The sequence below is a fragment of the Brugia malayi genome (genome assembly GCF_000002995.4).
Source record: "Brugia malayi strain FR3 genome assembly, contig: Bm_v4_ChrX_scaffold_001, whole genome shotgun sequence".
Taxonomy (NCBI): Eukaryota; Metazoa; Nematoda; class Chromadorea; order Rhabditida; family Onchocercidae; genus Brugia; species Brugia malayi.
The window spans coordinates 12,526,889-12,542,397 of NW_025062479.1; the positions used below are offsets into that span (position 1 = coordinate 12,526,889).

General features: G+C 35.9%; 3 protein-coding genes across 3 annotated transcripts; 2 read left to right on the forward strand and 1 right to left on the reverse strand.

Moving 5' to 3' along the window:
- Window positions 1–36: 36 nt before the first annotated feature.
- Bm8579 (Uncharacterized protein) lies at window positions 37–560 on the forward strand (the record flags this gene model as incomplete). The annotated part of the gene is made up of 2 exons (XM_043074627.1): window positions 37–114; window positions 414–560. The coding sequence occupies 2 exons, from the start codon at window positions 37–39 to the stop codon at window positions 558–560; spliced, it is 225 nt and encodes a 74-aa protein (XP_042930561.1).
- A 2,788-nt stretch (window positions 561–3,348) lies between these two features.
- On the forward strand, window positions 3,349–6,474 carry Bma-got-1.2 (Uncharacterized protein; the record flags this gene model as incomplete). The annotated part of the gene is made up of 9 exons (XM_043074628.1): window positions 3,349–3,460; window positions 3,601–3,767; window positions 3,959–4,065; window positions 4,446–4,574; window positions 4,799–4,889; window positions 5,023–5,173; window positions 5,476–5,657; window positions 6,011–6,137; window positions 6,335–6,474. The coding sequence occupies 9 exons, from the start codon at window positions 3,349–3,351 to the stop codon at window positions 6,472–6,474; spliced, it is 1,206 nt and encodes a 401-aa protein (XP_042930562.1).
- Window positions 6,475–7,691: 1,217 nt separating this feature from the next.
- Bm2106 (uncharacterized protein) lies at window positions 7,692–13,493 on the reverse strand (the record flags this gene model as incomplete). The annotated part of the gene is made up of 10 exons (XM_001897568.2): window positions 7,692–7,876; window positions 8,151–8,284; window positions 8,458–8,568; window positions 8,821–9,014; window positions 9,716–9,859; window positions 10,316–10,431; window positions 10,795–11,050; window positions 11,424–11,547; window positions 12,254–12,437; window positions 13,388–13,493. 10 exons carry the CDS (start codon window positions 13,491–13,493, stop codon window positions 7,692–7,694), a joined length of 1,554 nt encoding a protein of 517 aa, XP_001897603.2.
- Between the last annotated feature and the right edge of the window lie 2,016 nt (window positions 13,494–15,509).

Consider the following 15,509-nt stretch of genomic DNA (forward strand, 5'->3'; position numbering starts at 1 on the left):
TGCTTCAGCCAGCATAAGTTGTGTGGCATTTAAAACATGTGGATCCATGAATGGTGTCATATTAGTCGAGATTTTACGCAGTTTTTCATGGGTGTTGCTCAGATATGTCCTAAAGTTTTTTCTCCTACACAGCAAGTCTGATGGTAGTATGTAAACATAATATGTCATTAAATTTTGAAGTGCAGAGAGCTCGCACCGTAGGCTATCAATTTTGTTATCGAAATGGAATCATGACCACAATGGATTCATTCGAAATATTAAAAATACGTGTCACCAGTCCTCCTGCGACAGCACAAGTAGAAATATTGGATCACTGGAAAAAACAATAAAAAGAAAAATTTGACCGTTCAGGAACAGTGGAATTCCTCCTGAATTCCTGCTATCATGCTAACTCTGTGTTTTTGTTATTTCAGTTGTTATCAACGATTGGTATGCTAATGGTACCATTTCTGGTAAACTGGCTGGCTCCACGAAATACTGTCCAGGAATGGCGTCTGGTCGTGCTCATAAGCTGTTGCCCACGTCGTAGCCGATATTATGTTATGCACGCTATACAGTGACAAGCCCGAATATTGGCATTTAGTGGCACCGATGCTAGCACTATCAATCAATTCAGACTTGAGTCAGTTCACAAACAGCTGAGTAGTAGAAATGACGAAGGGAATGTCGCTGGAAGGAATAAATAGCAGAAGTGATTCCGGTGTTTTTTATTTTGCCGGGCAATAGTGTTGCTGGCAGCTGTAATGACGGCATCTGTGCGTAACATATATGTGGCTCAGTTTACAACTGAATACAGCTCCTTTGTAACATTTCATAATGAATTCCAAATTTTTCTGGCACTTACATCAGTCTTCAGACATAGGATTGTTTGGCCTAATAAAAAAAGTTGATGATAGTAATCGTTTGCAAGGCAGAGCGATGACACCCTTATTATTGCCACTATCATACAACTCTCATGATAGCCGTATTAAATGCAAACTTAATTGTCATAGCTAGATTTTGCGAAGGCTCATAATGAGATTATGTATTTGTAAGAAAAACATTTTTAGAGGTAATTCTTATGACTTCCATTCCCCTCACCACAATATATGAGAAGTGACCCTCAGACATCATCTTTCACCGGACTTAAAGTCAATAATAGCTTTTATTGAAAGAATGTCAAAATGTGGATGACGTAAAATCTGTTGGCGAAACAAAATTCTTAAAAAATTGTAGAGAAAATTTTAAGAAACCCAAGTTCGTATTATTTACATCACTTTAATATAAAGATATCAATGAATAATGTTTGGGAATTAAGAAAAGTTCGTTTCACTTGAGAGTATTGTCTAATAGCCCGAAAACAATATTACTTTCGCATTTTTAGCAACTGCAGTCAATTTTAAATGAATTCGCCCGCTTTCATAAGATATCGTTAACGTTTCTTGAATGTTTATTTGTAAGTCAAATTGCTGAAATAATCTGAAGTGATTGCTTTAAAACTTAAAGGTGGAGACTTCTCAACTAAAGAAAGTAAAAAGTGGCATCCAACACCCCTTGGTGGAGATGTCGGGCCTAACCTGGCGCGGATGTCCGAGATGTGTTCCATCCAACTGTTTTGCGTGGTGGAGACTGCACACTGTTGTTTGTGTTTGACCCTCTCCTAAGCCTAGGAACTGCCTCTGACTGATACGATGCGTTCTTGCTTGAGGCGGCACGCGTTATCCCCCAGGTCACCCAGGAAGTGACGCATACCTCACGGTCTACAACCAGGCAGCCTGGAGCAATGCGCCGGGCCTGGGAGTCCGTTCGTGCATGCCATACTCATTGCTGTAGTCCACTGATCTGCGTGTGGCCATTTTGTTTGCTACTTGTCGCGATAGATCGATCCTACGCCGTGAGAATTTGGACGCGCCACTATTGACCACAAAGGTACTACTATTAATAGAACAAGCGATTGCCTGCAGAAAACTTTCAGTGGAATAGTTAATTCTTCTGTGCTTTCTCTGACATCTCTCCCTTTCATAGTGATGTTTCGCAACTAGTATTTAGATCCCTAATTATTGAATAGCTGAACCCAGGAAGACGTTTGGTTTCGTTTGTTCTATTCATAACCCATAACCGTATGACCTTTAACCCGTGCAGTATACCAGTTCCTACATTCTATTTTCATTAATTCAACTTCAGGTTTTCCTTTTGATCCAGCGGTAGCCTTCGACCTACAAATTTTACAGAAGCAACCACCTGCACCGGTTTGTTTAGCATATCCTCACGCTCTGTTCAAGTTTTTGAGATGTTCGAAATCATCAGTTGGGTCCAATGAGCAGAATGGTGCGGAGAAGACAGTTAAATAAAACAAGTCATCCACATTCGTAGCGCGGAAAGTGGCGTTGCTGCCTGAAAGTAATGCTGAAACGACAGAAAATCGTACGAGAAGTCAAGTTGATAAGCCGAATTATGGAAGTTTAGGAGCAAAAGTGTGCAGAGAGCTAACTACAACAAATTAGCTAATTAAATAAGCAGTTAACTAATAAAAACAAAATAAAAAAGGGATGGAGAGGAAAGACATTCTTCCTTTTTTCAATCCTAGTTCATGAGAAGGAAAAAGTTCTTCACTAGGCCATTACTTACTGTTGAACTTGTTTAAGTTCGGTTTACCATAACTGTAATTGCACGAAAACATAATGTTTCGAAGTCTGGGCCAGTATTGGTAGCTGTGTTTGTCACTCGTGTCATCTTACTTTCCCATTACAGGTGCTTTGCTTTTGCTTTATCATTCACTCAGGATCGAATAGTGGGAATATATGTTAATTTGCCTCATGAAGGAAAGTTCCATGCTTAACAGTCTCAAGCTTAAATGTCCAGTTTTCTTTCTCTAAGAATTAAAGCTTCAGGCTTCAGGCATCACAAATAACACAACCATTTCTCACTCTTAAAATTTCTCGTTTTTGCTGGGGACCTCTCGTCACTTTTGCATCTAACATTTCGGATTTGCTGTTCTCACTGACCGCAGCCCGTGATTTACCATTTATCGGAAAGGACGAATTCAATTCTTTTGAATTATCTGTTTCTCAATGAAATAGCGGGTGGGGGTCTGGTTTCGCAGTGGTCATCTGATCTGCTATCAGACTGCTTGCTTTGGTATAAATCTGTTTGACCACAAATATAACAAACATTTCTCATTCCTAAAATTTCTCATTTATTGGGGGTCAATGTACAGTACTGTTGGAGAGCGGACAATGTATTAATACGGACTTACTGTGTTCCTTTATTTTAATTCAGTATATATGCAAATGCTGCTGTAAGGCGCTTTTTCCTGTTGCTTTCCGATTTTACAAATATGACATCCCTTAGTTTTGTAGGAATACAAAAATGGCGTCTTTCTTCGGGAACATCGAGATTGCATCTCCTATTGAAGTTTTTTATATGAACAAAATGTATCATGAGGAACCAGCGGAGTATAAAGTTAACTTAACCGTTGGAGGTGTGTTAAACTTCACTTCAAGAAAAAAAAAACACGTCATTGTTTGAAAGGTTATTTGGGATATCAAGTTTTATGGATAACTTCCATTGTTTTGTTTTTTTATCATATTAGTATTTTATACTTGTTTTTTCCTTTTAAAGCATATCGTACGGAAGAAGGTCAACCGTGGGTATTACCGGTGGTACGTGAAGCAGAGAAACGACTTGCAGATGATATTAGCCATGAATATTTACCAGTGCTTGGCTATGAACCATTCTGTAGTGCAGCAGTGGAACTAGTTCTTGGGAAGAATTCATCGACTATCAGAGCTGGAAAAGTTTGTAATTTAAGAATTTGAAATCGTATTGAGCTGAGTACATGCTCTTGAAAAGAAAAATGTGCGCGTAAACAGGGAAGATTACAAAAATACACATTTTTGAGTACCAAGCAAGAATACTTCAGTTGGAAATAACTGATAACCTTTGCCTCTCCCACTTTTCTTTTCATGGAAAATTTCAGGCCATAGGTGTGCAGTGTCTTTCCGGAACGGGTTCACTAAAAGCTGGAGCCGATTTTCTCAGTTTTGTCATGAAAATGGAAACGGTTTATGTTTCCAAACCTACTTGGTAAGTTTGTTACTGACAGGAAGAATCGTTTCTTAGTCTATTAGAGTTGCTGAGGAAGAACATGTTCAAAACATATGAATTTTTTTAGCCTTATTTTTTAGACCTAAGAGTTGATTAATATTACTCTGCTAAATAAGAAAGATGATAAACAAAGAAGATTTCTCTTTGCTATAGATATATATTGTTTGTGGGTTTACCATCTTTGCTTCTAGACGGATGTGAAAAGTTTCTCTGTTTTAAGTCCTATAGCTAAACCTTGACAATGATTACTATAGCGAGTTTCTTATTTCAGTCTTCTTCGTACTGCTTTTATTCAAAGTTCAAAGCAGTAATTAATATATTTTGTTATATATTATTTTCTTATTTGTTAGAATTTTCAGGGGCAATCATAAATTGATATTTGCAAGAGCTGGTTTTACTGATATACGTGAATATTATTACTGGGATTCAACAAATCGTTGTATTAATATGAAAAATATGTTGGCCGATCTTGAGACTGCACCTGAGAAGTAAGTGTTCTTTTGTCTAGTATTTTTTTCTCCCTTTATTTTATGTCGTCATTTTTCTCTACTATTGTTTGACGTTTAAACTCTATAACAATGCTATTGAATAAGGAACACAGGCTTGAGAAAAGGTGCGGGCGTTAAGCTCTCGAGCTACGCACTGAAAGAATTTAAAAAGCCATTAATGGTTTTAAATATGTTATAATAAAGTTGTGTGCTTTTTGTTTTAGTGCTGTAGTGGTTTTGCATGGTTGCGCTCATAATCCAACGGGTATGGATCCGACTCGTGACCAGTGGAAACAGATTGCAGAAGTTTTTAAGGCATGTGTTAGAATTAAAAGATATTTTTTCTTTCTTTCTCTCTACCAGACATTTCAGTTATTTTCTTCTAACTGCGGTGATTCAATAAATCCGAGATGTCCTATTTCATACTGTTTGCTTTTTTCTCTTTAAGAGGAGGCATCTATTTCCTTTCTTCGATCTTGCTTATCAAGGTTTTGCAAGTGGTGATCTGGACGCGGATGCCTGGGCTGTACGATATTTTGTTGAGCAAGGATTGGAGATGTTTTGTGCGCAGTCATTTGCTAAGAATTTTGGCCTTTATAGTAAATTTTTTGTAATCATTAATTATATGATCAGTTGAAATTTGGACGCCGTTAAAATGTTATAACATCCATACGTTAATATTACAGTTTTAATGATCATGATAATGCATATCATCCTACACAAACCGTTCCGACGCAGTAATTCGCTATACAAAACTTATTCAGGATTTAACCGGACAAAATTGACCGTTTTTTTTTTTTTTTTCAGTGTAAAATATACAATTGTAAGATTCTCAATTGTTACAAGATGAATTATAAGGGAATTGTATTTTTATATTATTTCTAACAAATGATGTTTTCAGATGAACGAGTTGGTAATCTGACAGTTGTAGCATCGGATCCATTGGTACTAGCAAGTATTAAATCACAGATGTCATTGGTTATTCGATCTAATTGGTCTAATCCTCCCAGTCATGGGGCAAGAATTGTGCACATGATATTAACTTCGCCAAGTATGTGCGCTCAGTGGCATGATGCTATAAAGGTTAGTTATTTGTTACTAATTTTTGTTGTTGCAGGTATGGTGGATCTGAATGAATAGGCATTAAAAGATGGGTTGTTCATGGATTAATGGACAGCTATACAGTAATGAAAATGAAACTGGAATTTTAAAAGTGATGCCATTGTCATCTTTGTATTAAAAAGGATATCTATCTTATCCAGATGGAAGTTGCGATCGTAAGCATGTTTATATCTCGAACTAAAAGAATGGATAAGTATCACATCCTCTCCTACCTACTAGCAGGTTGTTTGTGGTAATTGAAGTCTTATGGGTCTAGAGTATGATCTCGCTACTTAGTGATGAGTGGTAATATCGTAATTATACTATTTTTCTAGACGATGTCTTCGCGCATAAAGGATATGCGATATGCATTGCGAAACAATCTGGAAAAACTTGGTACTCCTGGAACATGGGAGCATATTACACAGCAAATTGGAATGTTTTCATTTATTGGTCTTAATAGTGCGTTTATCTTTGTATATAAATGGATAAGGACATATGGAAATGATGAATATTTGGGCAAAAGAGGGAAAAGGGAAAAAGGGGCCAGCGAGAACTTTGTGTTTCATTCTTGAAGCCAGTACATGGAATTAGGATATGGCTGTCATGAGGAAGTAAAAAAGTACACAAAATGTATCTTATTGTTTCTGATTTTCCAGCGGAACAAGTTGATCACCTTATCAAGAAGTATAAAGTGTTTCTGCTGAAGAATGGACGAATAAATGTTTGTGGATTAAATCCAGAAAATGTTGAATACGTTGCGAAAGCAATCAATGAAACTATCAATAACATAAAATAAATGGGACGCTAAATTTTGTGATTTACAGTAAAGTTCTTTGTTAAGTGGGTTAAAGAATAAAGTTACAGATACAAGATTGCAAATAGTCGCATAAAGTGTATATATTTCCGATTATCGCCTAATTTCCAAAAAAAAAAAAAAATGATATATTTTTTACTTTACAATAAGCTTATCCATATTGTGTATACCAGAAATTGGCGCTGTCTTTTTCGGTGATTTTCAGTTTTTCTTTTCGTACAGTGTTTTCCAGTTTAATCTTTGTAACTGTTTCGTTTTACAAATCTTGTTAATCGGCAGTGCTCGCTATGTATAAACAAAAAAAAAAAAAAACCTATGGTTATTTTAAAAAGAGAAAGATGGACTAAACAACTGAAAGTAAGGACATTTGGATAGACTTAATGGTTTTGTATAATCTGTCAACGTCATAGTAAAAAGTATCAGTTTTCTTTGGAGGAAGGAAGTATGCTGAACAATCTAACTCTTGTGAATATTTACATTATTGCATATGAGAAATGTCTGTGACGTATAATGGAATTTCAGTAGCTTAATACAGATAAAATTTAAAGTCGTTAAAATGCTAGACGACCAGTTGCGAGCCGGAAAGCTATCCAGTCGCTTATATCAAGTATTGTCGTGTAGAGAGGTGTGCTGAATGAACAACAGTTTCAACTCCTTCTGTAGAGTTAAACCTGATTCGAGATAATTTGCTAGTATCGCAAGTTCTGGAATAGACTGGAGAGAAAAGTGCTGAGCTTTTCCCGAAGAAATTTCTGTCTCTGCTCATTATAACTATTTCTGGAAATTTTAACAAAATGATCCACGACTAGACTTTACAACAGTTTACTATTGGGAGATAACATTATAGCCACTAGCAATTTCAATGAAATTTGAGAGGAAGGAAAAGATTCAAACGAACGAACAAATCGCGATGGAGCAAACAGTAGTTGGTGAGATGACAAGAACGATCAAGAATAGTTAGTTGATCAAGCAATAAGGATCAATGAGATGTGAGTGTGAGTGTCCGAGTAGTGTGCCGTCTGACATCTGTTTTCATTAGCAGAACAATTTCAGTGCAAAATAACCGAATATAAAATAATAAGTATACCCATAGAAAGTATTTATTAGAAACTGAAGCTGGGTAAATTTGTTTGATGTTTAAGCATGCAATCTTATTTGTTCAGCAAACATAGGTGGTTCAGAAAAAAGAAAATGGTATGTCAACAAGCACCTGGTCCGACTATCGGTAAAAGAACTATCTTCACACTACTCTTGCCAGCAATTAACGCCTGAACATATTCTAGATCTTCACCTTTAACCAGTTCGTCTTCCACATAGATAATCTCATCACCCACCGATAGTACCGATGTCAATGAAGGTAATGATACTCGGGAAACGAAGATTCCTGAAAAAACTCGAGATTTGTGGACAGATCTGAACTTTCAGTAACGATATTGGCTGTTCGGGTTTTACTGGATTAGCTTTCTGTTCTTTAAAGTTTTCTTTATACCAGCTGTGAAACATGCTTTTAAAATCAACAAGTTAACAATCTTCTAGTATTTGACTAGAGGATTTAACTAGAGGGATTATTGGTGTACCGCAGTGATTGGGACTCAATTAGATTAATCTTCGGAACTTGCGGGTTCTAGAAAATATTCCGCACTGAAGAAAAAACATACCATGTTTTTGGTTAAATATTCCAGTAGCGATATAAAAACCGAATGGACCTGGCTGAAGCTTTTCAATTAGGACAATTCGCAAGCCTCTGTGATCGAGAGCAATTAACTGGGCTCGAACAGTCGGTAAATGTGACCTGCAGGATAAGAGAGATTGATGGTCTATATTTATTTTCGAGCACTTACCGTGATATTCAAATTAGCCATCAAACTTACTACTTTCTTAAACTACATGTTCTGGTGCTTAGTCAGAAGCACTTACGAGAGGTCATTCATGAAAAAAAAAAACTAAGCAAAAAGATGAAAATACCGATGAAATAAAGGAACGCAGCTATTCATATAGCTGTTGGCCATTTTAGAATCGAATGCGCAATACGCCCGACCAACACTCTGTGAACGACCGCTAACTCTTCGTACCCTCCTGTAATGCTGAAGTTCACTTCACTTCATTTTCGAGAAATTTTCAGAGTTCATCTCCGAAACATTTTCCAGCTCAGAAGGCCTAAGAATTCGTTGGATTCCTTCAGCATCTTCGGGATCTCAGCTTTTATTTAGAACTTCACTATTTCCCTGTTATCGAGGAACATTTTTAACCTGGTCCAGTTATGAAGAAAGTGGAAGATTTGGTTTGTGCATGCCAATTCCTACAAAATTTAAGAAGTGAAATGCAAACCTTTGTCTATCAAAGATAGGCTGCTGCTGAGTAGCTCCATCATACACAGTGCAATCGAGCGACAAATCCGGAAGGCGACATCCGCTGCTCAAGCGCGTGCCATCCGTAACCGAATCATGACCTCCCTCCATAACACTAAGATTATCAACGCTACGCATCAGGTAAGAATTATTAATGGTAGCTTCATCTTTTGGCTGCAACAAAAACAACCTTATGTAAACAACTGTGTTTCAGTTCAATTTCGGAATCAAAGCTGTCATCTGATACGGATCTTACTAAGAAGAAGGATGTAATACGAAGACAAAAAAATGAATCTCTTAACTTTATTTTCTTCAACTATCAACCAATACTCATGTTGCCCTCTATCCTTTCACCCACTCCGCTTGAGTTACTCCTTTGCTACCTGAGCTACTCCTTTTGTTAGCAGTAGTTGACAGGTCAGCTCAATTAATTCAGTCTCAATTGCATCCCATATTAACTAATTAACTGGCTCGCCCAAACTTGAAATGGCCCAGGTATTCAATAAAATCAATGGATTGTCCGAAAAGTCCTTGTACAATACGTATTTTCTTATGATACAATTGAACATTCTTGGTGTGTTAACAATGAGAAATACTAATTCATTTATTTTATTCTATCTTTTTCTAATGCTGCATTTCCCGATTTATTGCATTAGAAAATAATTTCAGACCACTTGAAATTCCGAAATTATATCTTGCCATCATTGCTTTAGCAACTGTCGGATAGTGCCCAATTAGCAAAACAAATTTACAGTATGTTGTCTGAGTATTTAATGTGAGCCAAATCAATTGACGAAATTGTTAAATAATCATCTTCAACCTGATGCAAAGTAATCTCGATGACTACTTTTGCCAATCATTATTTAACTCATCACCTTATATGATGAGTAGCTTTGGGGTGGATAACACCAGTCAATGGATCCACGGCGCATCTCTAGAGCCGACGATTCACAATGCATACCACGCGGTAATGATGCCGAACGATTACGGAAACGTCGCATTATTCGATAAGATGGTTCCTGAAAGAAAGTTTAAGGGGCGAAGGAGATTCTAACACACTGTGCTTTCTATAATTTAAATTCTTTGCTTAAAAAGAGCTCCAAATAAAATGCTATTGCAGTGCAACGTTTTTTGTTATTTGCAAAAAAAAAAAAATGCTATTTGTAGCCCAGCAATTTCATTTGAAAAGCTATTTGGTGTCACTTACATTGGAGATGTCAACTCAGTCAATGCAAATGTTGCAAGAGAATTCATGGCTATATGTGCTTGAGAATAGACATAAATATTTTCATACTTCCTATAACTTTGCTAAATGTCGCAGCTTTAACTATTCAGGATTGATATGTCACATGTTTCTTTATTTAATTATCTGTTCAAAACAAGCAACGATTTCAAAAGGAAATGTTGCTGTTAGAAGTAGTTTCAAAAAACTACTTTCATTAAGAATTATTTTAGGGCAAGATTCAAAATGATACGTTTGGATGAGTGATGCACTGGTCATCATTACGTATAAGTCTTGTCATGGGCGCAGAATAGCCCGGCAAAGTTCGATCGTCCTCGTCATGACTCGACTGCAAGTGGCTACTGTAACCTGCAAACATATTAGACGGTACCGTACACTAGTCATGTGGTATTTTCTCTCTCTCGTACTGAAAAACTCAAGTACTGAAATTACTAAAATAAATCGAGTGCTGTCTCCTTTTGAAATTTCTTGAAACACATAAGGGGATATCCAGACAATGTGACACTTATGTTAGATATCAACAATATTTCCGGTAAATTCGAAAGTGACTGAATCCGGATTCTATTTGCGAATTTAGTTTAGTGCATTTATTTGTTTCTGTCCTTGACATAATTTGATAAAAATGAGAAAAATCTGGTTCGATTTCGGATCAAAAAATTTGAACCCAAGCATTCATATCATTTAACAAATTTTACTACTTCAAATGAATACCGAAGTTGAATTGGTAGTCGATGGCATGATGTTGGCCTGAAAGCTTATTGATGGTACCACTGTTGCTCCTGCTAACGACTGCGGGTAGTACCAGATCAGGATTATTCGAAGACACTGGTGATGTCAGTGTCGCTGTCTCCATGCTCGGATAATGAAGAGAACAGCCGGAATAATTAGCGCAACTATTAACAGATACCAGGTTGATATTATCGAAGCCGGATGAAGAGGACAAGGAACTACCATCCATTGATAACACCTTCCAGTAATAATTATAATGAAGATAATTAGTAAACAAATCGCTTCAATTCCTGAGCATAAATTTGGACTAAGGACCTGAAGACACTGAAATCTCGAAACTTTGGTCCTGAACACAGTTACATACAGCATGGACAGTGCTAGTTATGTGTCTTCGTCTTCAAGTTGTGTTCTTCATTCGCTCTTTAATCTTTGAAACAAGTCCTTCCCCATTTCTCTACTTCTGAGTCATATCTCGACCTAATTCGCAACTTTGTTAGGAAGTCTTCTGTAAAATTTATTTCCGCTATATTTCGAGTTGAGACAGCTACACCGTAATTTTTGTAATAGCTAAATTTGAATCGGAACAAAGAATAATCGAGGACTGCAGGTACCTGATCTGCAAATCGAACTCGGTGTTGTTTTCCGTTCCTTGATGTTTGGCTATTGCGGTTCGTTTGCAGTCTTTCCGGTAAACATTTTTGGTACGGGAGTGCAGATAAATTTGTGTGCACTCCCCTAAAAAACAATTAGATTTAATTAATCCGATATATGCCAAAACACATGTTCCTCCTACAAATATTGCTTGGACAAATCTACGAGAGAGAGAATTTGTTATGAGAAATGTGAATAGTAGTGACAGTATGAATGACATTATCATATGTCCTTGTCCAGCTACAAACAAAACTGTTCAATTAGTAGTAGCACTGGTGGCAAGGAGGAATGCAAAATAAAATAATGATTTCCTCATCCGTCAACGCAATACCGACAGGGCAACTAAACTGATCGATCGCCCGGTATTCTTTCAAAAGCCATTTTAATAGCAATACCAACAAATAGTGATGGTGACCGGAAGTAACAGTCTCACTGAGAAATTACTCTGATAAAGAGATATTTCTCTTGACCACTTCTTTAGTTTATTAGCTTTACTATTTGATTTAATTCTAACGATAACTCCTTCCCTTCATCTCCAATATCTTTGTTTTCATTACATTATTCATTTGTTGCTTTTCTTTCCAATACTTTAAAATCTTCCACACGTCAAACAATGAAAGTTTTCCCATTCGGAAGTTTATAAAAATCAAAGTATTAGTCATAAGCGGTTATTTTCTTATAAAATTATGACTTATCGAGAGTCTAATGGAGTAGTAAATTTCATGAGCCAAATGATTTAGCAAATAGATACAGTCACAACTTCACACATTTGCGCACAAGTAGATCATACCACGCAGTTTTTGGTGTTAAATACTCGCGATACACGGGCATATCAAATTTACGTTGTAGCTTTTTTGATTTATTATCAAAAAACCCTGAATCGATATGCCGTGGTGATAATTGATTGTCCGAGTCGGCGCATATACCTGAATCCGTATCACTATCTCCTGGCTGCGGAGGTAATTGGCCACCACCTATAAATCATTTTGCCAAAGGTAATTTATATTAATTTATAGTGATGTTAATTTGTATTGCAATTTCACTACATTAATGCCTGTGAATTAGTATTCCATCGCAAGATGCAAACAGTTTTTCTGCTTCCTGTTAGAGCTGAACTTTTCCTGAGCGAATCGAATGTAAACCTAGGCCATCTTAACTATTCATCTAATTTACGTTTCAGCAACATCACTATACTAATTTACGTTTCTAATTTACGTTCAATTTACGTTTCGGAGTACCATCTCTTTTCTATTCAAGAAATCAATGCGGTAAAGATTCAATGATCATAGATGATTCATTCAATCAAGAAACTGACGCACATTTTAAATGCATTCAACCGTCCAAAATGACACTGAAATTCATTCTCAAATTTGTTGCAATTGTTCGACAAATATTCCTCAACTATGGAAAAACGAGGCAGAATGTAGTAGGAAGGAAAGTAGGAGAGGGCAAAAGAAGAGGGAGAGACAGAATGATGAAATTAAATGAACGGAACGGATACGACTGGAAAAGGAGACTGAATGAAAAGAAGCCTAAGAGACGAAACAACCCTCACACCGATCCTTTTCTCCTGTTCGTATCTTAATTCTTGATACCATTACCTGATGCTACATGTCATTGTTTGTCTTACTCTTTTGCTTGTGGAAGTATCATTTCTATCAATCCATAGTAGGATAAATTGAAGCCCTGTTTTCCGGATCAACACCATCAGCTTCATTTTGTTATGATATTTAACTAACTAAAAGCGTTTCCATAGCTATCAAATTGAGTGCCATCTTCCAGTTCATATTTTTATATGTTTCTCAGTCTAAAATGGATCTCCTACGACTTTCAGGTGATTAGATGACGGAGAGAGAATGTTTGTTAGCAATAGCAATAAACAAGTACGCGACAATTTAGGGTAAGTTCTGAAGTCTAACATTACCAGCAATGCTTCTTGAAAGACCGTGTCGGTACTGCAACTGATTCATCCTTGGTTTTGGTGGTGGATTTGGCGGTACTTTCATCATTATTGCTGTGGGATTTTGCATACTGTCTAAAATATTGTTTAAATCTGAGCGAATAAGTATATTTAGATTTTATGGGTTTTAAAAACGATTGAAATGATATGCATCATTTCTCGACAAATAAGAATTAATTAACTAATTAAGATTCTCTGCAGTCATCAAAACAGCGCCTTAGCAATTAAAAATTTTATCAAAACTTGAAATCTCACAAAATTTCTAAGAAATATGAGGAAAGGATATAAGTAGAAAGCTATAAGTAAACGAACATATTAAAGTTGTTTCCAACTAGCTGTAATATGCCCTTTTGCTTATGCTAAATTCTATCAATCCTGTTAATATTACCAAATCCAGTCAAGATCAGTCTCTCAGAAGCGACTTGAGATTGGAACACATAACTTCACTATGTATATCTGTTTTTGTTAAAGGAACGGAATTTAAAAATGAAGATATTTTACGATTTCAGGGGCAAGTCGCTTTTATTTCGATCGCGACGTACGTTCCGTTAGGGCGACAAATGATTACGTTAATAATTAAAAGTTTTTACACCTGTTGGTTTGGATTTCCAGAGTTGGATTCTAAGATGAGAATCCTATACCTTTGTTAGTAACATGAAGCTAGAAGAAGCAAACAAAATCAACAAAGTATCAAAATTTTGCGAAAATATTTCCCATACTATCCTGATGTAAGGGGTCAGAGAAGTAGAAATGAATTTGGAATCATTTAGTTCGGCCATTATTAATGATACAATTAAATGGAAACTTTAATGGAAATGAGGAAGAAGTATAGAGAGAAGGAACATTAAAAGTAGTACAACTCTCTGTTTACAATACTTGGGATTCACTATTTGAATATCAATCTTTGCTAAGACTTTTCTGTCATCCTTTCTATTTCCGAAGCTATTTCAAAAACGATTCATTTTAATTCACTAACCGCCGTTCATAAACCTAAGCCATGCTACCAAATAAAGTTCTAAAATTTATGTATTTTAAAATTCTGTCCGTCTTTCTTTTTTATATGTTTGTTTAAGAAGTAAATATTCGAGAACTAATAGTATCGGAACGGTTTTTTCAATTATGATATAGGTTTCGCGAAAGTAACATACTATTGTGACAAGGTGCAGGAATTATACAGATGATAAGGGGCAGAAATTATACAGCGAGATTGCCTAGATTTCATATCATGGAATCTCGGAAACAGCAGAAGAATTCTGATTTGAAAATCATTTTTGAATTCTTTTGGCAACAACCTTTTCTCAATTTTTTTTTTTTTTTTTTGTTTGTCTAATACATTTGATGAGAGCATATTCTGAACTTTCAATCTGAAAAGACTGCAAATGATCCAATTTCAAGTACATATACAAACTAATTCACTTTTCATGACAATGACTAATTAATTTAAGCGCTGATCTGATTTAACTGAGATAAATGAGATTCACTTAGTGTAGATTATAAAGTATATCTTATAGAAGTCAAGGTATCAGTTGGCAGAAAGGACGAAAAGAAAAGCCTTTATGTTTGTAAAAGTATTTAAATTATATATGAGAACAAAGTTATCGATTTGAGCTTTGATTTTACAAAAAGTGCCCACAAATCTGGTTGCTTCCATTTTCTAATTATTAGTTTTAAGAAGAAACTTCAAGCATTATTTGTCAAATCACTTGTTAGATGAAATAAACCGAATGAGCTGGCATTGTGGATGATGGATGAATAAACAGAACAGAATGATAATGTGAAATTACTTCCGGAAACACATTTCCGGTTGTATTTCTCACATGAAACCACTTTGCTTGAATAGCATCAAACTTCCAATAAAGAAACAACTGTAGAACCAACAACTGAAGACAAAAAATCTTAGATTTTGTGTCATTAATGAATAAATGTTCAATTGCAGTTGATGTGTACAATTGCGATAATATAACGAAGTGATCGGAAGCCCGCACTTAACCAATTAATTCACAATTTTAACACATCTAATTAATATGGATTAATTATTGCTCTTCTTTGTTGTTACTGCTCAGAGCACTGAAAGAAAGAACTTTGA